We start from the raw sequence: 27,981 nt of genomic DNA on the forward strand, positions 1-27,981 counted from the left end.
TGGCCAGAGAAATGAACCCAGCTCAAGAGAGATTACAAGTCAGTACAATTTACTAAAAAAAGATTACAATAAATATAATGATACAGAGAAAACTGGTTTTAACCCACAAAGGCAAATGTATAACCCAGCACTCTGAGACAAGAACTGTGCACCATGTGGTCCTCCTGGAGGTGAAGTAAAAGAAAAGGAAACCTGTTGGTCGGGATGATGGTCGCAGGTCTGTTGAAGTAATGACTGGAGTCTTGTCGAGAGTGGAAGTCGCAGTCCTGTTGAAGTTCTGGTCCTCCTCTGGATCTGACAAGTGGTACCAGAAATCCCAAAAATCCCACAACCTGCATTTATATCAGGGATTGCCCCAAGCCAGGTTCAGGACCTTACACTTGGCCTTGGTGAACTTCATGAGGTTCACATAGGCTCACCTCTCAAGCCTGTCAAGGATTCTCTGGATGGTAATCTTCCCTCTAGAGTATCAGCCATATCTATCAGCTTGGTGTAATTCACAAATTTGCTGAGGGTACACTCAATCCCACTGTCCATGTCACTGACAACGATGTTTGTTAGAGACTGAAATAGTTAATGGCTTAAACATTGTAAGATCACCAAAAGACTTTTGTCCACTGTAACAAACTGCAAAGAAACAGCTGCTCATCCAGCAAAGCCTACCCTTCCCTGAATATGCCTACTCTGAAAGGACCTTCAGATCAGATAAGTGGGTGCCATTGTCCAACTATCTGGGTGCAGAAAGGTATGCATACCTGAAGCTACAAACTGGATTTCCGGATAAGGGAAGAGACTAAGAAGAGGTAAATCCTGCAAGGTGGGATAATCCTTATCATGCCAGTGTCCTCCCTTACATGATAACTCTGTTGTAAAAATCCCTTTGGGGAATCTCAAGACATTTTGCATCCATCCTGGGCTATGCATCTCAAATGTTGGACCATAGTGGACCAGGATTGATGCTGATATAATAGGCAGCTGAAATGTCTTAGGAGGTCAGAGACTCGTGACACATTCTGTGACACTATCCATTGTAAAACTCCCCGCCCCGGGGAGGTACTAGGTGTTCCCATCTGAGCTTGAAGTTTATAATTATTCATGAAATCTTTGAGTCTTGTGATGGGCTTTCCCCAGCCCCAATGGATCAAGACCACCACTTCAACCAACAGACATGGAAGCTGCAACTACCAAGTTTCATCGCTGGATCCAGCGGGCGATGACTATATATATCTTTTCACTTTTATCCTTTCTTTCTCCTCCTTCCCTTATGCATTTCCTTAAGTGTTATTTTTATGCTTTAATGTTGCTATGCTTTAATAGTGCTATAGTGCTATGCTTTAATATTGCTGTATTGCTATAGATGATAACACCCAAAATGGCAACATACCTGTTTACCTTTGAAACAAAATTGTTCTAAAATAAACCCCACATATATATGTTTACAAACACCAATTATTCAGTGTCTAATCCACCCCAAGGGATTTATTAACAGGAACGTGGGTTACCCTCTCCTACTGGGGCGGGCCGTAACAATGTTCAACAGCACCGATCCCAATATGGACTCCTGAGGAACACCACTCATCACTGGTCTCCACTTGGACATTGAGCAGTTGACCCCAATTCTTTGAGTCCATCCAGCAAATCCATGTCTCTCCAGTTCTGAGACAAGGATGTTGTGCGGGACAGTGTCAGATGCTTTGCACAAGTTGTTACAATCTGCTTAAATGTTGCAGAAAGAACTTCAGATTTGAATATTCCCCTGAGCAAAATTAAAACTCAAACAAAGTTATCTGTTGATACCAAACCCCAATATTTTTATTTTATTAATTGAAAGAGATGCAAAGAGAAGAGAAAGAGGAAAAATTAAGAAAAAGTTGGGAAAAGTTAAGATTACTTTTAGAAGCATAGAAAAGTTACCACCTTTTCAGCTGAGATGGGGGGGGAGGAGCAGCTTAGTTCTCTGGAATGCATCCAGGATGTGTGGCTTTGCCGCTTATGTTTGAGCCATGTCTCAGGCCATGCAGGGTCCCGATTCAGCAGCACCTTCCAGCCTTCAGAAATATGTTAAGGGTAGGAGGATAAGGTATAACTCACACATGTGGCACGATGGGTGTCAGTTCTTCTCCAGGTTGGCAGAGTTTCAGTCTCTGGTGGCAGGCAGGCAGCTTGCAGTGGCAGAGAAAGGGCGAGGGGGAGGTGGGGAGAGATGCTTGGTGTGATGGTTTCACTCTAGGTCTTCCTGGAGACCAGCTTGTAACCAGGAAGGAACTAGGAAAGTGATCACAGAAGTATTCCATGCTATTCCTTTACGTAACTTGAGATATAAATAAAGCCAGCAGGAGGGACCTCGCGCTCTTCCTTTCCGGCGAGGTTCGAGAACGGTGGGGTCCCTGTCTCGGTCTGGCTTATCTGAAGCTGAGGCCTACAGCGACTACTGTTATCTGCCATGTGTGAGGGGAGAGTGCTGGGCCGTGTCTAGCCATCCTGCTTGTTCAAAGGGAAGTGGTGAGATTTTGCTAATTTACCTTCAGCTGGCTGGTTGACTTGTTTGGTCTTTGTCCCTTTTTGTCCTTTTTCCCTTCTCCCTCCGCCTCTTCCCTTTTTGGGGAGCTGTTTGGGATTTCTGGAGTTGTGGTGTATAGTATTCTCATTGTATATATCTGTCTCATATGTAAAATATATATATATTTTTGCTATAGCTTTGACTGCTTAAGTAGTTTTTTTTTTTCTCTTCCCTCTCTGGGAAGCAGGTCCTTGTTGTCGAGTTTTGGGGACTTGGTGGGAAGCCAGTTCGAAACTTGCACAACATTTTTGGTGTCAGAAGTGGGATATTTTGGTTAAGTTTGGTTTGTTTTGATAAACATTTTCCGGGAAGACAGTCAAGCTCGGTGTTATTTTACAAACCAATCTATTGTTTTGGGAACAGGTCTGGGAACACTGCCAGAGTCCGGGAAAGTAGCCAAGATAACTTTGTTTATATAAAGGTTTTGTCTTGGGATCAAGAAGAAATAATAACAAAAACAATTGCTGTTTCATTAATATGTCTTATAATTCTAGCCATCTTTATACCTGTTTTAGGCTACCCTATAGGGAGACGTCCAGACCTTGAGGATGGATGGAACGAATTGCTTCCATTCTTTAATTTTGACATCAAAGGTTTGGTAAAGGACAGCCCCATGGTTAAAATCGGCTCTAATTACTATATAAATTTTGTTGCAACAGTACTGTCGTTGATAAAGGTACTGGAAGTGCTCCTTAAACTTGGAAGAATGGTGTTGTATTGCTTTCCCTCTTGTAGGAAAGATCACGCCTCGAAGGGACTCGCTGGAACTTTGGAAAGGGTTGCGGACAGGCCAGTCCCCGGGTGGCATGGAGCTTGGGTAGATTTCGGTAGATTAGTAGGATGTGTGTCACCCCCCATTAATTGGGAGTTCACACCAGAACAAATGTTTGATTCTGGTGAGATGGCCCACTGTTTGGCAGAAGGGTGTTTTACCTACAAAGATCCGAATATGCAATTCTCCGCTTTGTGCTGGGGCCTGGCTAATGCTTATCGAGCCGCCATAGACCACCTTCAAAAGGTTAAGGTCGACACAGAAACCCAAACCATGCCACTTGAAACCAGTGATGTCCCTATTAGGTCCACAGAAGTTGGGATCCAAACACAACTTGAAGTCAATGCCATTTCTACTAAGTCCACTAGAACTGGGACTCAAGCTAAGAACTGGAAAGTCATTGTTGCCCCTATTAAGAAGAAGAAGATGTGGGTAAGGGAGATCAAGGAACTTACGGACCCATCTCTGCAACCAGAACGCACAGAAGAAAGAGAAGAAGAAGGAACAGAAGAACCTATCCAATCCACACAAGACATAGTAGACGAAGGAGCGACAGTAATGGACGAAGGAGCGGCAGCAATGGGTGAAGGAGCAACAGCAAGAGATGAAGGCGCAACTGCGAGAGAGGAAGAAGTGGCTGTGACTGAGGAAGGAGCGATTGCAAGAGAAGAAGCAGCTGCCAGAGAGGAAGAAACGGTTGCATGAGAAGGAGCACATCCAAAAGAACTAGGGGCACGCCCAAAGGAAAGTAGAGCAGTATCAAGAGAAAAGAAGGCAACAGTACAAATGGCCTGTGGTATATTGTCGCTTGATGATTTGTATCCTGACTACACATTCAGTGTTACAAAAGACTCAAAGAAGGAGCCAAAGCATCCCCCTCAACCTGAGGGAGAATTATTCCTACCCCTCCAGACCCAACCTTCTCTTGGAGGTGTGGATGATTGGAGGACGAGGCCCTTATCTCAGCACCCAAAAGATTACTCACTACCTCCACCCGCTGGGTATCGCGAACGATGCAGGAGTCCATCCCCACGGCGTGAATGGCATAGAAGTCCATCTCCACGGTGTGAACGACGTAGGAGTCCATCCCCACGGCATGAATGGCGTAGAAGTCCATCTCCACGCCATGAACGATATAGAAGCTTATCCCCACAGCATGCCCAGTCCCCACCTCCACGTGAGAGACATAGGGAGGAGGTGGGAGCAGTCCCACGTAGGAGCGGAAGAGTAAAGAGAGAGGTGGAAAAGATTCTACGTGGGAGAGATGGACAAGAAATAATGCGAGAAAGCGAAATTACACAATCACTGACCACAAGAGAGCTTCGAGATTTACGGAGAGATTATATGCGCTTGCCTGGTGAAGAAGTCCTCACCTGGCTGGTGCGATGCTGGGACAAGGGAGCTGATAGTCATGTAATTGAAGGTGATGAAGCACGACAATTGGGATCCATTGCTCGAGACCCTAAGATAGAACAAGAAATGGGAAGGGAGAAAATGGCACCCAGTCTTTGGCTCCGAATCCTCCACGTGGTGAGAGTGAAATACCTATTTAAGGAGTCCCTGAAGAGTTCTTCAAGAAGGTGGAGGACTGTGGAAGAAGGCATCCAATACATACGGGAATTGGCCATGCTGGAGATTGTCTATTCTGATCCAGATTATTATGACATCCAAGTTCCTGAGAATGTTCCCTGCATGCAACCAATGTGGAAAAAGGTAATTCAAGGTGCCCCTAAACCATATATTTCCTGCTTGATACCCGTATATAATCCAAAAATGGAGGAACCAAGCGTGGACATCATGTGTGCTTGGATAAGAACCATAGAGGAAAATATGGAAGACTCCTTCAATCCCTACGATAGGGAAAGAATGGAGAGAGATTATGAATCTTCCAGATATGAGGACGACCTTAGAGACAGAGATGACAGAAGGTATAGAGATTACAGAGAAAGGCCAATGGGAAGATCACGGTGGGATCGACAAAGACGACCTCGGCCTAGACCTCGATCCTGGTCTCGATCTCGCTCACGATCCCTGTCATTCACACGTCGAAGGAAAGAGAACTCTAAGCGTCGGTCACGTAACCAACTATGGGCATACCTTCGTAGTAAAGGAGAAAACATGAAGAAGTGGGATGGTGAACCCACTTCTAAGCTTGAAGCTAGAGTGAGGGAGCTGAAGCGAAAGGACACTGACAAGAAAGTTGTCTATGTAGTAGATGAAGACTTCTTAGAAGAGAAACTGCGATCACTGAAGCACAAGAAGATGGAGGTCCACTTCGACGATGGCAAAAAGTCTAAGAAGTCAAAGTCAGACTCTGACGACGAATGCTCTGATCAAGACCAGTAGAGGGGCCCTGCCTTCTGCCAGGAGAAGGAAAGGGACCAAGAAGATAACTGAGTTTACTGGGCTGTGTGGGTTCGATGGCCTGGCACATCGGATCCTCAGAGATACCAGGCCTTGATAGATACTGGAGCCCAGTGTACTTTAATGCCTTCAGAGCATAAGAGTACCGAGACTGTTTCTATTTCTGGAGTGACAGGAGGGTCTCAAGAATTGTCAGTAGTAGAGGCGGACATGAGCTTGACGGGAGACCAATGGGAAAAGCATCCCATTGTGACGGGGCCAGAAGCCCCTTGCATCCTTGGTATGGACTACCTAAGAAGAGGATACTTCAAGGACCCAAAAGGGTACCAGTGGGCTTTTGGTATAGCCACGGTGATTGAAGAGGAGTCCAAGAAATTGTCTACCCTTCCTGGTCTTTCAGAAGACCCTTCCATTGTAGGACTACTGCGAGTTAAAGATCGAGAAGTACCAATAGCCACAACAACTGTACACAGACGACAGTATCGGACAAATCGAGATGCTGTGATCCCTATCCACAAAATGATCCGAAAGTTGGAGAGCCAAGGGGTGGTCAGCAGAACCCATTCACCCTTCAACAGCCCCATCTGGCCTGTGCGTAAGTCCGATGGAGAGTGGAGACTGACTGTAGACTATCGTGGCTTAAATGAAGTTACGCCACTGTTGAGTGCTGCCGTGTCAGATATGATATATTTGTATCCACTTATTAGTGAACATTTGTATCTGTTCATTTATGAGGTATGAATGTATCTATCTTTCTGTATTTAGAGACTGGTCAAGGCCATGGAAATAGATGGCTGGCCTTGTTTGACAGTAGATGATCCAAATTGACTCCCTTGATTTTCCTCTGAGCCCTGGCCAGTCTTTGGGTGAAACCAAAGGAGAGAAGGAAGCCAGATGCTTTTTCCACACTAAGTAGTGATGTAAGCTTGTTTGTTTAACAATATAAAAGCTGGACCCTTTGCAGCAAAGATGGAAACCTCACCTACTAGTGGACCCACTTCATAGGATTTCCCAGTTACCGGGAGTGGTTCTCCAACCCTTTGCTGTGACCAGCTGATGTGCGGGTCTGAATGCTGATGGTAATGTATTAAGGGTAACTGGTGATGTATCTTCCTTAATAACTATAGACATTCTTTGTAGTAATGATTAGGTGCATTGCTGAGCTTATCCTTTTGTAATTCTTTGCTTCTTTTGTAATTCTTTGCTGTTTTGCACTATAGTAAATTTACACACTTGTTCTTTAAAGTTGATGTCTGTGTCTCTTGTGCTGACCCTCGTCCCCTGGCAAAACAGCAGGTCAGCGGTCCCTGCTAGGCTGGCTCTGCCGCAATCCTTCGAGGCGGGGGGGGGGAAAGCGGCAACACCCCCCGTGCCTCTACATGTTCGGGTGGCAGCCTGAACGAACTCTGTACCGGTTTCGGAGTATGCAGTCTCTGAAACTGCTGTATTACACAGTAAGGTTGTCCCTCCTGGAGCTTCTCTGCAGATCTGCAGCCTGGGGGGCAGCCCCGCCCCCACCCTCCGGGCTCAGGTTACTTTGACACTGAGGTGCCTTTGTTTGTGTTGACAGTGTCAACTGCCCAAATTAACGACTTTGTCTTAGGAATTAATGTCCTGCCAGAATGGGCAGTTGGAACACTGGGTCTTGCCCCTTCCTTTTTAGCTATTTGGTGTGAATTTCCAACACGAGATCTCTTTACGCTGCCGGTGTGTGATGGGCTGATGGCTCTGTACCAGTGTCACCTTCCAGAGCGAGGGGAGGACAGCACTTGGGCAGCGCAGCTGTTCCAGGGGTTGAAAGTAGATAAAGGCACCTTGACTGCTTCTACCAACTCTATTTGGCCTGTTCGAAACTCAATTAGTACTCTGGGAACAGCTGTTAATCATGACCATTTGGACGCAGTCCTCCATTCACTTTCAGCTACGGTTACTGGGAGGCTCAGGAAGAATACCTGAAGAACACCCTGGGAGGTGGCAGTACATCCTGCCAAATTACTGCAGCCCCCTCCACTGCGAGATTGGAATTGGGTATTTAATCCAGAGAGGATGCAGGGCCCTAATGAGTTATGCATCTTCCTGGAGTACTGGAGAACCTTCGTTCCACTCCTAGCAGCATTACTGAGATCCCTACAAGGCTTGACCAGGACGAGAGCTGTTTGGCAGATGGGCCAAGCAACAAGAAGCTTTGGACGCTTGCAAGAATACTCTGATTGAGTATGCCCAATTATACTTAGTTGTATTTGAGGAGATTACCTAGACCTTGGAGGAAAAGAAAAGGGGTCAATAGGTTTGCTACCTGGCAGGTACCTACATTGGCCCCTCTGCCCCCATCAGGAGGTGACGATACATGTTCACAAGTCACAGGTATACTGTCAGGACTACTTCTGCTGCATTCTCTGATAATATCAGCTTTTTGAGTTCCTACATTTCAGGTGTCTGCCACAACCCCCAAGGCCTTCTCCAAGAGGGAAAACATTGGACCTGTGCTTTGGGTTTTGGGCTTGCACTCTGTTGCCTAAAAAAGACTCCAGGCCAATTTAGTGTATAAGACAAAAAGAGCAGATCCTTTAATCAGGCCACAGGCCCAGGGGAATACACACAACGCGTGCACACCCATACAGTGGTTCTATGATTTTATAATAAGATCCGTCCAATCCCAGATCTATCCACCCCTGGTTCTGTCCCCCGACACGCCCCTTCAGGAATTAGGTCTGGGGGCATTTGAGACTCCTTCTTCCTCATCTTCATCTTCTTCACAGCACGTACAGTCCTTGGAGTTCCTCCAAAGTTCTGGGTTTGAAGGTTGCTATGTCTGCGTGATATCTCCTGGTCCAGGCCTAGGGTGCTGGATTTCTTAAAAAGAGGTGTTTTTCTACAATTCTACCTTGAAAAGAAGACAAAACACATGGAATTTAAAGGGATTGATATGAAATGGGGTAACAGGGTTGAGTATGTGTAACTGTTATGCTAAAGGGTAGGGGATATAATGCAGCTACATTGAAATCTACATTTACTACACAACTACTTCTAAAATCTACAAAAGTTAAAAAATCCAAAAAGCTCTGAGGCATCAACTCCAATTGACATCCAGCCAAGCAGGACTGGTCTGGGTGGGCAATCATCCTGTCCCAAGCTATCAGGTCTGGATATATCCTTGTAGAATTATTATGTAAATGCTTGTGTGTAATAATTCCTTTATTTTATTTCTGTTCTCCACACAGTAGATATAGAGCACCTGCGGTGTGTTTGCACCTGAGAACTTTCCCAGTCCAGTTGCTGCTATGTTGCCTTCTGTCTTGCATGCTGTTCTGATCCTGACAGCATGTGCTGCTTCCACATAACTGCTGAACCAGCTGCATTGAGAGGGACTTTGACATCAACAGAACTCCATATGATGACTAAGGCACCTTGTCAGTGATGCCTTGCTGGCTGAATGGTTTAATGTCACAACAGAAGGACTGGGACATTTGTCTCATGGTATTACATGTTTATCCCTTTCCTATATGCTTTGCCATGTGCCTTTGCATACTGTTATGTTCTATATTTCTGGTCCCAGTGGGAAAACCTTCCTTAAGAGAGGGGGTGGAATGTAAGTATAGAAAAACCTTCCAGAAGATTTATTATGAGGAGATGAGGGGTTTTGTTGCTTAAGAAAGCTTTCCTGCCTGGAAAGAGGCATCTTTCCCAGAGACACTCTTAGATGATTTCTCCTCCTGCATTCCAGAGTCTTAAGCTGACTCCCTGGTATGAGAAAAGATAAGTTCTTGCAGAGGAAAGCCCCTGCAGCAGAGGGGCCAAGGGAGGATAAAAGCCCTGTGAAGAACAGGGGGTGTGTCTTTCCTAGACCCAGTGCAGTTTGTGCCAAAATGTTAAGTGTTCTCAGCTTTCAGAAATAAATTCTCCTAAATCCTTCCACTGCCTGGTATTTTGGGGGGACCTGCACGTAATCTTCCCTGGCACCACCCAAACCATTTTGTGATTCTATTCTATGATTCTATGATTCTGATATACTTCACAGAGCAAGGGTGGTATTTTCTAAGCAGAGCACAATGCAGGAGGTGTGAGCAGAGACCTGGCAGGCAGAATGGACAGGGGAGCAGTAGCAGCAGATCTGTCTAGTCTGGGGTATGTGTGCAGGACTCCCTGTGCGGAATGCTCCTTCCTTGCATTTGCAATGCAAATCCACGGCCTCTGCCTCCCCTCCTGTGTCTTTGCAGTCAGTATGGTGTCCCCATAGGCTGCAGGTCTAGCACCTGACTGAGTCACAGGGTGGCCAACGGCTGTAGGGTGGGAGCTGGAGGTGGGCTACCTAGTGGGGACCTGCATTCAGCAGATGCCTGCCGCAGCCTTGCCCGGCGGTCCCTATCCTTCATATGACCTTCCTGAGAACCGGCATGTGACTGGGTCATTCATGCTAGAAAAGATCAGGCAGAGGAGAGGAGAGAGGTTGGAGAGGGGGAGGGTGGCTTTGAAAGAGGGGGCTTGTGAGTTGTTGCAATATGTGAAGTAAGATAACACGCAGGTACCCCCAAAATGCCAGGTAGTGGAAAGATTGTAGGAAAATTTATTTCCAAAGTCGAGAACACTAGACTTAAAGAACATTAATCTTAATGGTGTTTCAAACACTGGGCCTGAGGAAAGACATCCCCCCCATTCTTCTTGGAGCTTTTATCATCCCTGCCCCCCCCCCCTCCGTGGGGGCCTTAGACAAGTCTGCAGGACTTATCTTTTTTATCATACTAGGGAGAGTTTCTCTGGAATGCAGGAGGAGAAAACATCTAAAACTGTCTTTGGGAAAGATGCCTCTTCTAGGCAGGAAAGTCTTCCTAAGTGAAACAAACTCTGATCTCCTAGCCATAAATCTTCTGGAAGGTTCTTCTACCCTTACACAACAGCAAAGGGGGAGGTAGCTGGATGACTGGAAGAGGGAGGGAAGGAGCAAACTAGGAGGGAGGGATGACCTCAGAGGTGACATTTGGGATCAAAGTGGATAAGTCTGCATCTTGCAGAGAGGAAGATGCCACAATCGGCAGAGCAGGAGAGAACAGAAACTTGGGAAAATCTCTGACAATATGAATAGGAAGTAATGAACACAGAAACCACATACTGGGGTGATAAATGAAGATGTGGAAGGGTTGTTATGGACATGAAGTTTGGAAGAGTAGATGTCCAGGACTGTAGCTTCTTGACATGCCATGAATAGAACGCTGTCTGCTGGCTGAAACTTTTGCACAGGTTGTGTTAACAGGCATCATCCAACCTCCTTTCCCAGGCCCTGAGCAGATCTCTGCTTTGGTTCAGGACAGAGGGATGTAGAGGTGACAAAAACATGTCCTTCCTGCAAGGACCATTCTTGCCCCAGGTCCCACCATGCTGTGTCTGCCAGCAGGGAGGTGAAGAAGCCCCTGGAAGAGAACAGGTTTGATTGTGGTTTATCAGCTGATCCAGAGGAGCTCTTGACCAGGGTAGTCACAAAAAGGGCAGACAGAATTACAGAATAATAGAATCATTAAGTTTGAAAAAGACCTCTAAGATCATCTAGTCCAGCCGTTAACCCTGCCACGATAATAATGATGATTATAACAAAGGAGAGGAGGATTCTTTGATCCATTTTAGTTAGGAGATGCAATATAAAAAAGGGATGGAGTTTGATGTTGTGTTTCACAGTACAGGGCATACTCAGTTTTAGAAATGTTGAAAGGATTCACAGATTGAGAAAAGTTGAGGTTGGAAAAGGCCAGTGGAGATCATCTAGAGTAACCCTCCTGCAGTTCAAAGCAGATTCAGACAGAGCTGGTTGCCCAGGATATTTTCTCTGGCCCACGTGTTCCAGGGTTCAACCATTCTCACAGTAAGAAAAGAGAGTTTTCACTTATGTTTAAACAGAATTCCCCATAGTTTAACTTGTGCCTTAATTGTGGGCAATATCCCTGATTCCAGTAATATTTTTGGTTTCATTAACCAAAACCATGTTTAAAGCAGTACTTCTCGGTTATGAGCTAGACAGGTTACAGCAAACGTGAGCCCAGGATTTAATTTATCCCAAATAGTGTTTATAATCAGGCACTTACATGATGCCTTTATTTACTGCCTTAAGCATCATGGCAATTGGCTAGTCCTTTTCTGGCAATTAAAGCCAGGAACAAGCAGTCATAGACCTGCGCAACCTGCGGAAATGGTTTGCTGGCAAGAAATAAACTGAATAAACACAAACTTGAGCTACGAGGTTATTTAATCACATAGGAGATTTATGTTACCTAACTGGGTGTGCAAGGGGTGGATGAACCCATAGCTCTATGACAGTATGACAAAAATGTTGAGTATTAAGACAGTATCCCTGATTGCTGTGGGGTTTTTTTTAGTTTTAACCATGCTCCTGGCTGGCTGGTCACCAGCAGTGTGGGGAAAGTGCTGTGCCTGCTGTGTCATGCTTCATCAGCAGTGATGGTAAGGACAGATAGCTGTCATGATGCCAAGCTCCCCGGGCTGTTTCCTCACCCTGGATTGGGTATGGCATATACATGACAGAAATATTGACTGTGTAGCTAATCTCTTGTAAATAACTGCCTGTGTTTTAGGAGGACTCACAGGGAATCAAAAGCATTTCTGTTGTTCTCATGTTTTAGATGATACAATTATGATGATTTATATGTAAATGTCTTGATCCTCGAGGTCTGCCATGGCCCTTTGGAGCATCATGCTGAAAAAGATTGTGAATAGGGTTGGTGCGAGAACGCAGCCTTGTTTCACACCATTAGTTATTAGAAAGGGCTCAGAAAGTGCATTGCCATAACTGACTTGGCCATGTTGATCCTCATGGAGTGAGATGATCATTTTAAGGAACTTGGGGGGACAACCTAAGCGTTCCAAAATTTGCCATAGACCTTTCCAGCTCACAGTATCAAAAGCCTTGGTGAGGTCAACAAAGATTACAGAGACCTTTGTTCTGTTCCCTACACATCTCTTGCAGTTGTCTGAGAACAAACACCATGTCTGTGGTACTCCTGTTGGCTCTGAAACCACATTGGCTTTCAGGTAGAATTCCTTCTGCTATAGCGGGTATTAGTCTGTTCAAGAGTATTCTTGCCAAGATTTTGCCAGCAATGGAGAGCAGAGTAATACCACGGTAATTTGAACAGTCTGATTTAGTACCTTTCTTCTTATATAGGGTGATGATGACTGCATCTCAAAGGTCTGATGGTAGTTCACCTAGTTCCCAACAGCATAGTAAGAAGTCGTGAAATTTAGCATGGAGTGCAAGGTCCCCATGTTTCCAGACTTCAGGTGGAATTCCATCAACCCCAGCTGCCTTGCCAATTTTCACCTGCTGTGTGGCCTTGAGGGTCTCTCCTAAAGTGGGGGCAGTATCCAATTCATACTTCACTGGTTGCTGTGTGATGGACTGAATGACTGTGTCTTGGACTACATGGTTGGTACTGAAAAGGGTCTGAAAGTGTTCAGACCATCGATTCAGAATGGAGGTTTTATCTGTCAGAAGTGTTTGACCATCAGCGCTGAGTAGAGGACTTTGAGCTTGGTATGTAGGCCCATATGCTGGTATCTACATTCGATACCGTACTGATGGAAGCCTTTTCAACCTAAGGCGACTGAAGGCCCATACTAAGACCTTAAACCATCTTGTCTGGGAGCTGCTCTATGCTGATGACGCCGCCCTTGTCGCTCACACAGAAGCAGCTCTGCAGCATTTAACATCCTGCTTCGCAGACGCTGCCAAGCTCTTTGGGCTGGAAGTCAGTTTAAAGAAGACAGAAGTTCTCCATCAACCCGCACCGCAGGAAGTCTTCCATCATCCCCATATCACCATTGGCCAATCAGTGCTCAAATCAGTCCAGCAGTTTAATTACCTAGGTAGCCTCATCTCCTCAGATGGTAAGATTGACGGAGAGATAGACAACAGGTTAGCAAAGGCATATAGTGCCTTTGGAAAGCTTCATAAAAGAGTTTGGTGAAATAAACACTTGAAGAAAAGTACAAAGATCAGTGTTTACAGAGCCATAGTGCTGTCTACTCTCTTATATGGATCTGAATCATGGGTCATCTACCGCCACCACCTGCGACTCCTAGAACGCTTCCATCAACGCTGTCTCCATACAATCCTAAACATCCACTGGTCAGATTATGTGACTAATACATCTGTTCTAGAACAAGCAGCAGTCACAAGTATGGAGGCCATGTTTCTGAGAACACAGCTGCGCTGGGCAGGGCACGTCTCAAGGATGAAGGACCACCACCTCCCTAAGATCTTGCTTTATGGTGAACTTGCCACCGGCTGCTGCAAGAGAGGAGCCCCGAAGAGGAGATACAAGGACTCCCTGAAACAACATCTCAGCCTTGGCCATATTGATCATCATAACTGGTCTACTCTGGCCTCCAATCGGGAGGTCTGGAGACACACTATCTGTAACACTGCTGATGCCCTTGAGAAAGCACGCAGGATCACCCTTGAGGAGAAAAGGCAACGCAGAAAGAATCGTGGACATGTCTGTCTCGTATTGGCCTTTTTAGCCACCGGCACGCTTGTGACAAACGTGGGTAGAGACCTTTCCCAAATCTTCGTTCGCAAAGCCCAGCCATGATGATGTAAATGTATTTACAGATATATACACATAAATATATATACATAAAAAAAACCTTTATCTGCTTAAGTAAGGAACTTTTGGTCCCCTGTGGAAGCGTCTCTTCTTAAAAATCACAGGGATAAGTATATAATTGAGCTCTTCAAGTAACCAAGACAGAATTACTGATGCAGAACAAAACTCCTATAGTGTCTTGTCCTGCTGATGATGGTCAGTCCATCTTCTGGAGATGCATTTCCTCCTTTTACAACCCCACAGATCTTGCTACTGGGACTCACTGCCTGTGTCAGTAGATTTTAAGACACAGTTGTGGACAGTGGCTTAGCTGGAGAACTTACCTATCATGTGTCCAAATGCCATTTTTTTGCTGTTTTTGTGGGAGGCAAATAACAGGAGCAGGCTGTGCCTCTAGAGGAGCTATGCATCTGGGAGGAGGACAGGAGTCTGTAGGCTGGTCAGGAGAGGGATTTCAGGGAAAGAAGGTGCAGGCAGCTGTCTGAAGGCTGGAAAGTTTCAGTGTTTGTAGCATTCAAGCTGTTTTCAATTTAAAATATCTTTTTCTTCAAGATTTTCTGCTTAAACATTAGGACAAGCAACCCATTTGTATGTAATTTTGTGAATGACAGTTAATATCCCCACATAACCCTTGGACTCCAAAAACTGGGTCTGTAAGATAAATGCAAAGAAATCTACAGAAAAGTTTGAGGAATTGGTTTCTGTTCCTGTGCAAAGAACAGGTCAAATCCCCCTCCTATAGCAAGGCAGTGTTGTGTGTTTCAGTGAGCTGGAGTTAACCTTGGCCAATCAGCCCCAATGAATCCATCTGTCATGGGGATTTCAGCATGAACCCTCCTGTTGCTCCACCTGCCCCTCTGTTAGAAATGACTGTTCCCATACAAGGTGGTAGATGCAGATGTGTGCCTGAGGTAACCATCAGGCACTCAAGCTGCGATGGAGTAGGGACTAAAAGTAATGCCTTGGCCTCTGAACCATCTGGCTGAGGACAGGCATGGATTTACTTTTGACACGTCTGCTGTGGCAGTGGTTGAACACCAGAGTTGCTGGAAGTGAGCTTTCTTCTTGATTCCAGACCTGCCATGAAAATATAACTGCGGCCAGTCTAGAAGCTCACCTCTCCCTCTGGCCAGGAGGGATGGTGGCTGATTGTCACTTAGGATGACATTTGGCTTAGCAATTTCAGTAGGACCGATAAGGCCACTTGTTTATTCTCAACTAAAGCCACAAAAGGACTTATGTGAGACAACATTCCTGTATCTGTACACTCCCCACTGCCTGCTGGGCTCTTCCAGGGCAGGATAGGTTAAGGGATGGAGCCCCCTTCCAGCCCCAGGAGCACATACAGAGGAGAGATACAAAGCAGACACATTCTGGGCTGCTCAACAGAAAACCTGCAGCAGGCAGGGTGGGAATGTCTTTGTCACAGAATAGCCTCCGGCCTCGTGGTTAAAGAGCAGCTTTGAAACCTCTCAAGGGAAGAAAATTGAAAATGGGTCTCCCATGTCCTGGGAGTGTGCTGTGGAGATGGTAGAAACCTTTGCTGCCTTTGTGATGAGCCCTTCGCAGGAGGATGCTACTGGCAGGAGCTTCAAGAGCACAAAATAGAGGAATAGTTCAGGTCTGAACACAGTCGGATCTTTACGTTCAATGCCTGCTGAAAGAGTGAGGTCTTTCTGGGCATGCACAGGACAGTCACCAGGGCTGAGTGGTATGGACAGGGGAGCTAAGAGGGATGGCACCAGGGGAGTTTAAAGTAAAGTTCTATGGAATTCCAGCAAGATTAGGAGGTGGCTGCCTCCTACACAGGAGTTTTCAGGAACCTGATTTTGGACTTGCATGCCTATATTTTCTGCTTAGGGTCCAAAAGCTCTTTTTGAGTCAGCTCATACAAGCTAAATATCCAAGGCAGCTGGTGCACTGGAGGAATAATCTGGGTAAATCTCAACAAGGGCACACACTCAGCTGCCTCAGCCCTGATCTCAGCACCAGATATGTGCCAGGCTGCCTCTGAGAGCAGTTGTTAACCTCCCAACAAAGCTGAAAACATGCATCTCATTTCCTGACACCATCAGCAGAAGCTCCTACCTTTATACTTCCACCACTGCAAGCCCTCAGCAGCTGAGTGTAAACAGTTTCATGTGTCATGGAAATAGAAGTAACAAAAAATGTGCCCTGTTTGTTTTGGATTCGATTGATGAACACAATGACCAGGTGATAATTCCCAGCATGTGTCAACTACTTATGTTTCACACTTCCAGCGTTCTCTGAATGTTTTGTTGCTTCTGTGATGTGCTACTAACAAGAAGCTTCCTGTGCACGCAGCAAGCTTTCCCTTGAAAGAAAAGGCACATTTTAAGGCAGGTAAATGGAGAGCTGGTCACGATTAGAGCTCTACAGTTTCCAGCCATGTAAATATTTGTCATAGTTCAAATATTTTCTTCTTCCCATCTGGATGAAATTCTAGCTTCAGAGTTATGGGAGTTTTTAGCCCTAAACAAGAGATTCAAAAATAGCCCTCTGCTCAGAGCATTTACATGGGCAGTAAGTTCTTGCTCTGCTTATTTCTAAACAGAGTCAAATCCAGACTCTCTTGTGCCAGGACACCAGACTACTGGCCACTTGGGAAGTTGTTTCTCTTTTTCTTCCCACTGTCAAAGTTTTCTGTATGAGCCTTTTGCTGGAGCTGGGTTCCACTTTCAGGAAAACTTTTGGTTTTATTGAACTCTGTCAGATTTCCCAAGCAATTCTGCTTGCAAACGCTGCCTAAAATGGAAAAAAAATATTTTACTTTAACATGTCATTCTTTGAATTTTTATATAATGGTGCAATAAATACTAGTTGTGATTTATAAACATTACTATCTTCGGTCTCCTCTCCTGAATACCTGTTAAGCGATGTGCTTCTCTATTCTCATCCTGAGCTGCCATCTAGCTGCAGCCCTTAGCCTTGCTCGTGGGTCTGGTTTCGGCTGATTTCTCGTCTGCAAACAACAGTGGCCTTGATCCGAGAGTGAATATTGCGTGTTTGCTCCAGTGACAGGCTTTCCTCAATAAAAGTCTCTCCCCAGGGCAGGAAGTGATCTGACGGAGCCCTGCCCTCAGAGTGGCGACCCGGCGCCATTTTCGGGGGTAGGCTCGGGCTGTGGGGAGCCCTGTACAGGTGCGTGGCAGCGCCCACACACCCGCGTACAGACACGAGGACGCTGGCTGATGCCGCACGCGAGTTTTACTTCCACAACTTGGGCTCGCACGTGGAGATGTGCCGTTCTGACCGGTCCCTCACCCCTCCCGTTGCCGCGCCTTCACCAATGATCCCTCCCACTCCCTTCGCCCCGCGCTCCGCGCGGCTCGCGACGCTCCCTGGCCGAAATTCCGCCGGGGCTCTCGCGAGAACGGGTGGCTCTCGATGCTCCCGGCATGCCCTATGTTTCCTCTTCTCCGTAGCTGTCCTGAGGTGAGGAGTTGTGGCCGTCAGCGAGCTGTCCCAGTCTGACCCCATCCTGCTCAAGGTGCCCCGGGGAGGCGATGAGGGGGCGAGGGCTTGAGATCTCGGTCCGCCTGGCTTGGTCTGCTCTCCTGGTATTTGCGGAGCTGGCGCAGGGGAGGACGTTTAGAGGGTGGAGATGGCGAGTTTTGGGGTAGCTGGCTGGTGTGAGATCGAAGCAGGCCCTAGGGGGAGGCCATGGCTGTGGTGATGACTTTCTTAGGACACCTTTAGATTTAATTGTGCAAAGACAGCGTAATTTCTGAGCAACTCCTGTAGTTATCGGCAGTAAGGTGAACAATCCAGGGTCTGCTTGACTGTGTTAGAAGCTTTAATATGGGATTTTGTAATTGTTTGTTTGGGGTTTTTTTTGGCAGCTGAGATCCAAAAATGGTGCGTTACTCTCTGGATCCAGAGAATCCCACGAAATGTGAGTTGTTTTCGTGAATGTTTGCATAGGACTTGACCAAAGCCATTGAGATTTTAATTCCAGAAGTTCATCTTTTTTTTTCTCTCCAGCATGCAAGTCACGGGGATCCAACCTGCGAGTGCATTTCAAGGTAGGCAGTGTGTGTATAGTAAGAAATGCAATTTCATATAGTTTTAGTTTGGTTTTGTTATTTTTCGTTGGGGCATTTTTTGAAGGAAGTGTCTCATTCTGTATAAGGGTGGTAGTGTAGGTTATGGCCCGTGTTTGCTTTAGCTGCTTGTAATGGCTTTCATCCACAGGATCAAAAATAAGAGACTGTGTCCTAAGAGTAGGACACTCTAATACAGATAATAAAATACAGTAGGAAAACAGTTACAGTGAATTTAGCTGGAAGAATGGGGCTAGTGTCAGATGTGAGATTTGTTTCATTTGTCTTACTCTGCCTTTCTGGTTGTTGGGAAGCAACATTGGATTCATCTGCTCATGCTGCTGGTCAAAGAAGTATGGCAGGGGAGGCATGCAGTGTTTGGCATAAGAACATAGGTTCCTATGGAAAAGGTTTAGGTGTGGCAGTGAATCCAGGACATGTTTAAGTTAACCATGAAACCAAAGCTGAGCAGATGCTTTTCTGCTCCACAGTGGTATATAATTCATGTGAAAAGAGAGTTCACTTGATTTGCTTTTTTACTATGATCAGGTAGGATTATAGTTACTCTCTGACTTCTGCATTTAGTATGTTGTCTTAAGCACTGATACTTCAGCCTTAATTTTTATTTCTGAGCCTTTTCTTTTCTCCCCTTTATAATTCACTTACAGAGATACTTAAATTGTTTGTATCTTGTTTTCTCATCACTTCCTCTGAGGTGCCATATTTGACGTTTTAGTAGGAATTTATCCTTCAGGCTCTTGCTTCTTTAGATTAGTGGCCAAGGAGGAGCTATGAAAAGTATAAATATTCAAATTTTATTTTGTTGGTTGGAAAGATCTAGCCATTAGGTAAAAACCAATAGATTTGTTAGAGCTGCAAATTCAGTAATGGCAGTCATACCGAGGGTTAAAAAAGTAGGTAACAAAAAAAAAAAAGTGTTTTTATTTATTCTTCATTCTTTAATTTAGGTGTGTGTGGGGGTGTGTGTATGAGTACTTCCTTTAAATTGAGTTTGTAGCAAAAATAATAGGATCCAGGAAAGAGAGAGGAGTGGTTTTGCTCATGTAACTTGTAAAGATGTGTTAACAGCTTCACTATGTTCTGTATTGCTAGAACACTCGAGAGACTGCCCAGGCCATAAAGGGCATGCACATCCGCAAGGCCACCAAGTACTTAAAGGACGTAACCTTGAAGAAGCAATGTGTTCCCTTCCGGCGCTACAACGGGGGAGTCGGTAGATGCGCCCAGGTGAGGTCTGAAATGAAAATGTGTGAAAGATGCTGTGGCTGGTTAAGAGAAAAAAATGAGTTTGAGATGGTATGGAGAATAGTCTGTTGTTGTTGATGATAACTTTGTATTAAAATACAGAATCATAGAATGTTTTGGATTGGAAGGGACCTTAAAGATCATCTAGTTCAAACTCCCCTGCCATGGGTAGGGACAGCTTTCAGTAGACCAGGTTGCTCAAGAGGGAGAGAAGAGTTACTCTTAATTCCAGTACAGCATTGCATCTACTTGCAGTGTAAAGTAATTGATCAAATTTAATTGTTTTGTTATGCAGTCTTAATAGAAGGGGATGTAATGGCAAGTTAACAGTGCCTGAAGGGTAAATTGTATTGTACTGGGACAAAAATGGAACTCTTGTTGTCTTCTTCCAGGCCAAGCAGTGGGGCTGGACACAGGGACGCTGGCCCAAGAAGAGTGCAGAGTTCTTGCTGCACATGCTCAAAAATGCAGAGAGCAATGCTGAGCTCAAGGTAGGCCGCATCAGTGTTACCGAATGCAAAGTGTTCATGTCATGCTGTGTGTCAGCACTCCTGAACTGGGTGTCTCTGATGTGGAAGGCCAGGTAACACCTGCTTTGTCAATGAATCTGAATTGTATCGAGGTGTTGGTATACCCTTTGTTTGAATTAGGCTGTGTGTGTTTTTCAAGTTAAAATGGGAGTAATAATTTTTCACAGGGACATAGTTTGCACATGGTTATCAACTGTTTAAGTGGTATTTAGGTCTCTTAAAAACTACAAAAAAAAGCAAAATGTGGACTCTTGGTCAGTTTGTGTCTTTGTAATATACTTGGTGCTTAATTTAGTCACCACTGCCATCAGAGTTACTATCTTAGGACACCTCTGGAGTAACCATGAAATTATAATTGTCTATTTCTGAGCCATCGGCATAATTTTAAATTGATTGTGATGCGTAGGGGGTAGTCTCTGTTTTTCTGACTTTGGCGCTTGCTTAGTTCTATGACACCACCAAGTTCATCTGTTTTATTTGCCAGCAGTGGTGTGTGTCTGGAGGGATGATTATTCACATTTTTGCTGTGGAGATTATTTATTTGAAGATAAAATACAAGTCACAAATTTTATTCCCCTCCCTGACAGGGTCTTGATGTGGATTCTCTGGTCATTGAGCACATCCAAGTCAACAAGGCTCCCAAAATGCGCCGACGCACCTACAGAGCACACGGTAGGATCAACCCCTACATGAGTTCCCCCTGCCACATTGAGATGATCCTCACTGAGAAGGAGCAGATTGTTCCCAAGCCAGAGGAGGAAGTTGCACAAAAGAAAAAGGTACTGAGCATCATACCCTTAGTCCTCTTTAATGTCAGCATCTGGAGAGCTGAGTGTTCATACTTGGCATTTTTCAGGCAGAGGGGTTGTGATGACTATCTTAGGACACCTTTGTAATACCCATGAAAAAAGAGAGTTCTTTCTGAGCAACCTCAGTATTTATTGTGAACACAACATTGGTAACTTTGGAAAATGGTTTTCAGGGGTTTATGTCATACAGGGAATTTGTTCTTCCCTTCCAGTCCACGTGTATGAAGCTGGGATGTGCCGCAATAAAATTTAAGTTGCGAGCCTGTAAGCAATGTAGTACTTGTTGGGACACTTATGTATGTGCAAGTACAATCAGCAGGTCATTTTGTAAACAGGTGAAGAAATTTCTAACAGTTCTCAGTACCTTCAAAAGACAACTAAATTTATTTGTAAGATGTTTTGGGAAGGTGTCTTCTTATTTTGCCACTTTCTCATTTTTGCGTTTGTTTTTCAGATATCCCAGAAGAAGCTGAAGAAACAAAAGCTAATGGCTCGGGAGTAAATCTCTGAGAGATGTACATAAATAAAATGAAAAAGTTTAGATTTATTGTGTGTGTTTGCTTAGGCTTAAGCAGGGTGTTGTGGGACAGCCACGAGCAGTGAGCATGGTAGTCGGGATGCCTGTTGTTGCAACACTGGGGATGCTGTTGACTTATCGCTATTATTTATATATAAAAGGAGATAATTTGAAACACGTGCAGGCGTGTACCCCGCTGCCCTGGCCCGTTGGGGTCGGCTGGCGGTGGCTGCGGCCCGAGCGCGGTGGCATCGCCGGGCGCTGACGCAGCTCTCGGGGGCGGGGTGTGGGCCACATGACGAGAACACCGCCTTCTCCCATTGGCCGCGAGTGAGTCGGAAGCACGGGGGTCACTTTCGGTGCGGCGGAGGAGGCTGCGGCGGCCGGTATCGGCGCCGGGTCGGTGCCGACTGAGGTGAGTGCGGAGTGCCCTCTGACCGGGACCGGGCTGCTCCCCCAAGTGTCCCTTCATGGTCCTCCCTCCTCTAGCCCGGCCGGGGGCTGGCCTCACCTCGCCGCTTGCTGCCCTTCTCTGTGGACAGAGCGGTTCCATTAACCGGGAGCGAACGAGGTGAACCCCGAAATGTAATAGCCCATGCTGAGGTGTGGAGCTCTTTGATTTCAACGCGTGTTTTAGTGGAACTACACTGATTCGGAAAAATCTTTGTGCTTCCACCTTTGTCAGTGGGAGGGGAGGGGGAAACGCTGCTGCTGCTCGGTCATTTACTGTCAACCGGGATGGCTGGCTTGGCTTTGGGGAATATTTTAGCCTGAATGTCGTCCTATAGAGAGGCAGAACTGGAGCGTATTGCATAAATTAGCCTTTCTAGACTAGATCGTCGTTTATAAAAAAAAAAAAAGCCTTTTTGTCTGCATAGCCTTTTTTTCTGTTTCCATAATAGTTGACTAACATGGGAAACAAAGACCCAATGTACTGAAATTTGCCATGTCAGGCATATTCTCTCTGCTGCCCCTAATATATGGTGGTTTACAGATAAACCCAAAAGCTGCTATCACAAACAAATAATCTTGCTATTAAAATCTGACAATTTGCCCTTTTACTCTTCTTTGTTTTTCTTGCTAACCAAGCAACAGAGCATCACCAAATCACAGAAGAAACTCGTGAGCGATATTTCACTATATTAGGATGGGTATTATACTTTTAGTGGCTTGCTTTTATATCTGGCAGAGGTATGACTTTTTGGTCTGGAATCTTGACACAAAGTGGCTGCAGAGATGTGCAGTTGCCTCACAAGGACAGCCTAGGGTGTTCCCTCCAGCCATGTTCTTTAGCTGGTGGATGAATCCACAAGATATTGTTGGAAATTTAGTATCTAGGAAGTTCTGGTGGAGAGTATCTGAATTATCTTTTTGAATGGCTTTAAAGGATTAACTCATTTGTGTTCTCTCAACTGAAGATTTCTCTCTGACTTCAGAAAGTAGATCCTGTAAAACTATATTTGAAGCAGCCAAAACTACACTTGGAAGTAGTCAACTAAAAACTGATATTCTGTCCTTCCATAGGGCTAAAAATCTTTAGGATAGCTTAAAAAAAAAAAAGTGAAACTGATCCCAGACGAAGTGTGCATATCTGCCTCTTCATTCTCCATCTTGGAAAGCTTTTGTTTTGCTTCTTAATGTAGGAATTCAAATAGCATCCTAGAAAGGAGGAATGTGAAGGACAAAGTTGCTGCTGTGCAGCAGAGTGTATAAATTGCTCATCAGCACTGAAATGGACACCTCTAATCCTACTTAACTGCTTCCTCTCCCACTTGTATCTTTCTGCCCCTGTGCTTTGGTTTTCCCCTTTTTTTCATTGCAGACTTGAGGTTGCTGTTTTTGAAGACTTCCTCCTGGTTTTGGGAGAGAAGGATTAATTTTCTAACAGTTTGGCCAATTGTATGGGATTGGTGTGGGATCAAGTGATTCCTCCCATACAGGAGGAAGTAACTCATATTCTTCTCTCAAATCCTGACTGGAATTCTCTTCCACCCTCCCACCAACCTGCCTTTCAGTGGTAGCAAGCCATTGGGTGGATTAGAGTCCTGCCACTTAATTTCACCTTAAATAAAAAGAGAATAAGAAAAACAAACCTTTTGGACCCTCTGTTATAATATAGTAAGAACTGGGCTAATATCTGCAGCTTGCTGCTTAAACTGTTTTTGTGTGGTTTAAGCAAAAACTTATTTTCTGAATTTTTTTTTCTAAGTTGCAGCTGTAGGACTGATGAATTAATAGCAAGCTGCTTTTTTTGTTAAAATATCAAGAATGTTTCCCTTATTGAGAACTTTATAAAATTGAAACACACAACATTTTTGAAACATTAACAGCTAGTCTATAATTTAAGAATCTTTTATGTTTGAATATCAACTAAAATCTTTATTTGAAGACTTTTCTTAGCTCATGGCATACAAACCCTGTCATTCTAAATTGTTTGTTTTCCTCACCAGCTTTGTCACAGAACAAGAGGAAGCCATGGTGTGCATTCCTTGTATTGTCATTCCGGTCCTCCTCTGGGTCTACAAGAAATTTCTGGAACCATATATCTATCCCATTATTGCACCTTTCATTGAGCGTGTGTGGCCCAAGAAAGCTGTGCAAGAAATAATAGCCACAAAACAAGGTCAGGGAGGCAGCGCTGGAAATCCACAGGCACCTTCAGCCACAAAGAGAGATCAGGAGGATGAATCTAGAATTTATAAAGTAAGATGAATGCATTTAGCTCAACAGGGAAACTGTGGGTAAAGTACCCAGCAGTAGTTAAGGGTGGGCATCACAGAGGAGTAAATTGTTGTGTGTTTTTACAGACATTTTTGTGGCTATTTTCTTATGAAAGGGAGTTGCTGGTACTGAGCCAGCTAGAAATAGTTGCTTCAAGACAGCTTCTGGTAGGTCTTGGAAGGATAGGAATTGCACCTGTTTTCAGAAACAGCTTAGTTAATTTGTTTTTTTTTAACGACCGGCTATTCTTTGAGAGAAGAAAAAAGTCAAATAATTAGCACATCACACCAGATATATGAAGCAGAATTTAAACCCCCTCCCCCCAGTCTTCAGCCACCTCTGCCACTTGTAATGGGGGAAAATATTTAGTGCTTCTAAATTGTGCATTTATTATTATCTCTTCTATCAAAATGCAAAGATTTGTATATCTCGTCTCTGCCTTTATTCCCCTCCTGAAGCAATAATTATCTGTAAATCTAAAGAGACACAACCATTTTGGTTCTTGCTGCAGATTTCTTCATAGATCATCACCGGCCCTGCTTCTAAAAGCCAGTTTCATCACCAGCTGTTATTGGTCTGGGTGTGAAGTCCTTTTATTTGCAGTTTGAAAGCAATGGCGTTGCAATTGGAATTGCTGCAAAGAGGTCCACTGAAGTTTGTGACAAGAAAATGGACTAAAGGAATTCAATCCTAAGGATTTTATTCCCTTGTGTCCAATATGAACTGGTGACATTTCTCCTCTCACTTTGTTGCCCGTAATCCAAAAAAAACACAAACCAACAGAGTGCCGGTTTATGCGGTGCTTTATTCAGGGCCCCGGGAACCTGCGGGCTAACGCCCCAAGTCAGGATTCCAGAGACCCTCATTCTCAATTCAGCTTTTATACACAAACAAGTTTACGTGCAGTTTCCACAGCAAAACAGTTACAGTTTCCACAGCAAACCAGGTGCAGTTACAAACAAGCTCATACTTCATACTGATAACAATTAATAATCATCTACTCTAATCATAAATCTGCTTAAGTTGTCTTACCCCTAGAAACTGTTTAACAGACCCTTGCCACATCCAAGGTAACAAATCGTTATATACATGCTTGACTAGATCCTTTGATTATTGTTTCCACTTCAGCACACAAACAAGGTTGCTAACTTACTACTTTGGAGTGTTGCTTTCTAGGCCTACTCTCCTACTAAGCCTTAGCCATTCTACTACTAATTTTAAATTGCTCTGCAACAACTTTGAGACTTTTTTCTTTGCACGTTTTAGCTGAATAAAACCCCTTATTGCTTACAGGAGAGAGTCTCTTTTGCCACAAAAATTGTGGCTAGCACATTTGTTAATTTAAAATGTTTGAAAACTGAAGTTCTTGTATTTTCCTCACTGGAACTACTTTTCATCTACCATCTATTTGGTGTGATTAGAGTTTATGTTAAATAACTTATGAATAAATCTAGCTTTGGAAGGTAAATGTATCTTAGCATCTTAATTTCACTAACTGCTAGTGCAATTCTTTAGGCATTTACCTTAAAAGCTATAGCTGTTCTTGACCTTGCTAAAGAACTATGGATTGCATTGTGGTGACAGAGGTGTCATGGTTAAATTATGAAGAGTTTAGATTTTTCATGTCAAATCTGTGGATGAGCTAAAGGAGTTATGCTATATGAAAAATTTACTTAACTTACTAAAAGCAGAAAGTCTTGATATGATACTTCCATTAATTATTTTCCTGGAAATATTGTGTCTTTCTTTCCTGAAGAGGAACAGCAGAGGCATGATGCAAGAGAATTATTGCTTTATATTCTATTGCAGTGGTTTAGAATGCTGCAGTTCTATCTTAAAAAAAACCCACTCTCCAACTAAAATCTCTTTAACATGCTTGTGGAATTTGAATTATAATAAACCAGGATTTTATTTAAAAATAAGTTGCTTTATAAAATTGTTATTAAAGCTTCTGAGCTATAAATATCTAAAGTGGTAACAAAATCTTTGAAACCTGGAGACAGGCCCCAGGCAGAAGGAGATCATAAAACTACTGACTTCATGATAAAGTCCAGCTTTGTCTCCTCCTGGGAAGATGCATTATGCTACTGACTTGCATCCCAATTGTGAAGCATTTTAGATGTTCCTGTGCTTAGTAATGAATAAAAGTGAATTCTTGCTTTGTCCTCTCTGCCAAACCAGAGTGCTCTTTCAAAGATTCAAAACAAAACCATTTCAGCAGTTTTGGATTGCTATTTAGGATTTATTTTCCCTAAAATCCTGCCTAAGATATGCCTAAAAAGGCACACCTTTTTATGCAGGCAGTCCTTGAACTGTCACTGAGGTCCAGTCTTGTTCTTGCAACTGTAATTTCTCCTATCAGATAATTAATTATTCTGATAATTAATTATGCCTGCCAAATGCCTCTGGTGAGGAGCATTGTTTTTCCTACCACTACCTGGTTTTGTCAGGTCTTGGGTGAATTGATCTACAATGTTCACAGCTGGGTATCGAGCCCTTGTTACTACAACCATTGCTTCTGTAATGAGTTGAATCACAGAAAACTTGTAAGACACTGCTTAATACTGTTAGCTCTCCTTTAATGAGCTAGGCTATTCGTAAGTGAATTTGGTATTCCTGTTTAATCAGCTTTTACATCATCCTTGGAATATAATCCCTCATTGAATCAGCATATCACAGATAACAGCTTTCTCCTAGACCAGTGAAGTACCTACCCATTGTAATATGAAAATCAGAGTTTATTATTCTGAGTGTGCACGTACAATGGCAGGTAACATTACTAACTGTGCACTCCTATAACTTTTCAGAGATTGTCATATGGATCATTGTTACGACCCGCCCCAGGAAAAGGGGAGGGGGGGTAACTCAGGTTTTTATCAATAATTCCCTTGGGGTGGATTAAAGTGAAACGACACTAAATAATCGGTGTCTGAAAACAAAGTTTATTTTAACAATTTTGTATCAACAGGTATGCTAGCATTTTGGATGTTGTCATACAACAATGCAACATAGAGATAACCTTTGGGGGGGGAGAAACTGCTTAGGGGAGAGAAAAACCAGGATGAGAGTAAGGGAAAAGAGAAGCTGAGAGTGCAAAAGAAATGGATATAGTCACCACCCACTGGATCCAGCGATGCTTGAGAGTGATGGTCTTGATTCACAGGCAGTGGGGGAGAAGGAGAACCCCAAAATCCCAAAGTCACCAGTCAGTTTATATACCCTCAGCATGCTTTTGCACCTCCCTGGGATGAGGAGTTGTTTGCCTTTTTAAGGCTTAGCACTGGAGGGAGGGATGGGCCTAATTGCCCACCTGAGGTATCTTCTTGCCTTTTTAGGGCAAAAGTCAAAGCCTGCAAACTCCTGGAATGCATAAATCATTAACCATTTCAGTCTCTGACAATCATGTATTAGAGAAGACAGGGATTGGAAAGTGAAACGAGGGAGAAGCTACGCTAGTTTCCCATTGTTTTTGTCCTCTGTATCATTGGATATTTTGCCCGTATTGTTACAACAAATTGTACTCTTATTATAGGGATAGATACAATTCCAGAAGAATTTGTAATGAAAAGTTAGAAACTCGGTTTTCGCTAGGAAGGCCTTCTGCCTAAATGGTAACTCTTTCTCAAAGGCAGTTTCAATGCTTCCCCCCCATCCACATAGCAAGAGAAGTTCTCAGCCTCTCTCTGGTATGTGAGAGAGATAGCCCTAACAGACATGCACAGAGCCCTTGGGAAGGCAGGGGAGAAACAGAGGATAAAAGGGTTTC

The 27,981-nt window shown here is 44.2% G+C and overlaps 2 protein-coding genes and 2 non-coding genes across 6 annotated transcripts; all 4 read left to right on the forward strand.

The window, feature by feature from the left end:
- The first annotated feature begins 17,643 nt into the window (after window positions 1-17,643).
- LOC135405105 (large ribosomal subunit protein uL22) lies at window positions 17,644-21,523 on the forward strand. Of its 3 annotated transcripts, none has more exons than XM_064639814.1 (7): window positions 17,644-17,764; window positions 18,172-18,224; window positions 18,314-18,354; window positions 19,486-19,620; window positions 20,031-20,129; window positions 20,756-20,947; window positions 21,432-21,523. In XM_064639814.1, the coding sequence occupies exons 2-7, from the start codon at window positions 18,185-18,187 to the stop codon at window positions 21,477-21,479; spliced, it is 555 nt and encodes a 184-aa protein (XP_064495884.1). In that variant the 5' UTR covers window positions 17,644-17,764; window positions 18,172-18,184; the 3' UTR covers window positions 21,480-21,523. The 3 variants fall into 3 exon arrangements, with proteins under 3 accessions (XP_064495884.1, XP_064495886.1, XP_064495887.1); XM_064639816.1 differs by having other exon boundaries at window positions 17,750-17,889; XM_064639817.1 differs by having other exon boundaries at window positions 17,754-17,819.
- On the forward strand, window positions 17,997-18,065 carry LOC135406514 (small nucleolar RNA SNORD58). The gene has a single exon (XR_010426312.1). It is a non-coding gene; the product is annotated as a small nucleolar RNA SNORD58 (small nucleolar RNA).
- Window positions 21,031-21,098, forward strand: LOC135406513 (small nucleolar RNA SNORD58). The gene has a single exon (XR_010426311.1). It is a non-coding gene; the product is annotated as a small nucleolar RNA SNORD58 (small nucleolar RNA).
- Window positions 21,524-23,969: 2,446 nt separating the features above from the next.
- On the forward strand, window positions 23,970-24,893 carry LOC135405106 (UPF0729 protein C18orf32-like). Its single transcript, XM_064639818.1, has 2 exons — window positions 23,970-24,197; window positions 24,819-24,893. The coding sequence occupies exons 1-2, from the start codon at window positions 23,970-23,972 to the stop codon at window positions 24,891-24,893; spliced, it is 303 nt and encodes a 100-aa protein (XP_064495888.1).
- Window positions 24,894-27,981: the final 3,088 nt, after the last annotated feature.

This window comes from Pseudopipra pipra, chromosome W, assembly GCF_036250125.1.
Source record: "Pseudopipra pipra isolate bDixPip1 chromosome W, bDixPip1.hap1, whole genome shotgun sequence".
Classification (NCBI taxonomy): Eukaryota; Metazoa; Chordata; class Aves; order Passeriformes; family Pipridae; genus Pseudopipra; species Pseudopipra pipra.

What these genes read in the sequence shown, in the direction of transcription:
- LOC135405106 (XM_064639818.1), top strand. Translation starts at nt 23,970, where the DNA reads ATGGTGTGCATTCCTTGTATTGTCATTCCGGTCCTCCTCTGGGTCTAC. An exon ending in ATGAATCTAGAATTTATAAA is followed by an intron (nt 24,198 to 24,818) that starts GTAAGATGAATG and finishes TTTTATTTGCAG; the next exon opens with TTTGAAAGCAATGGCGTTGC.
- LOC135405105 (XM_064639814.1), top strand. Translation starts at nt 18,185, where the DNA reads ATGGTGCGTTACTCTCTGGATCCAGAGAATCCCACGAAAT. An exon ending in ACCTGCGAGTGCATTTCAAG is followed by an intron (nt 18,355 to 19,485) that starts GTAGGCAGTGTG and finishes CTGTATTGCTAG; the next exon opens with AACACTCGAGAGACTGCCCA. An exon ending in AAGTTGCACAAAAGAAAAAG is followed by an intron (nt 20,948 to 21,431) that starts GTACTGAGCATC and finishes TTTGTTTTTCAG; the next exon opens with ATATCCCAGAAGAAGCTGAA.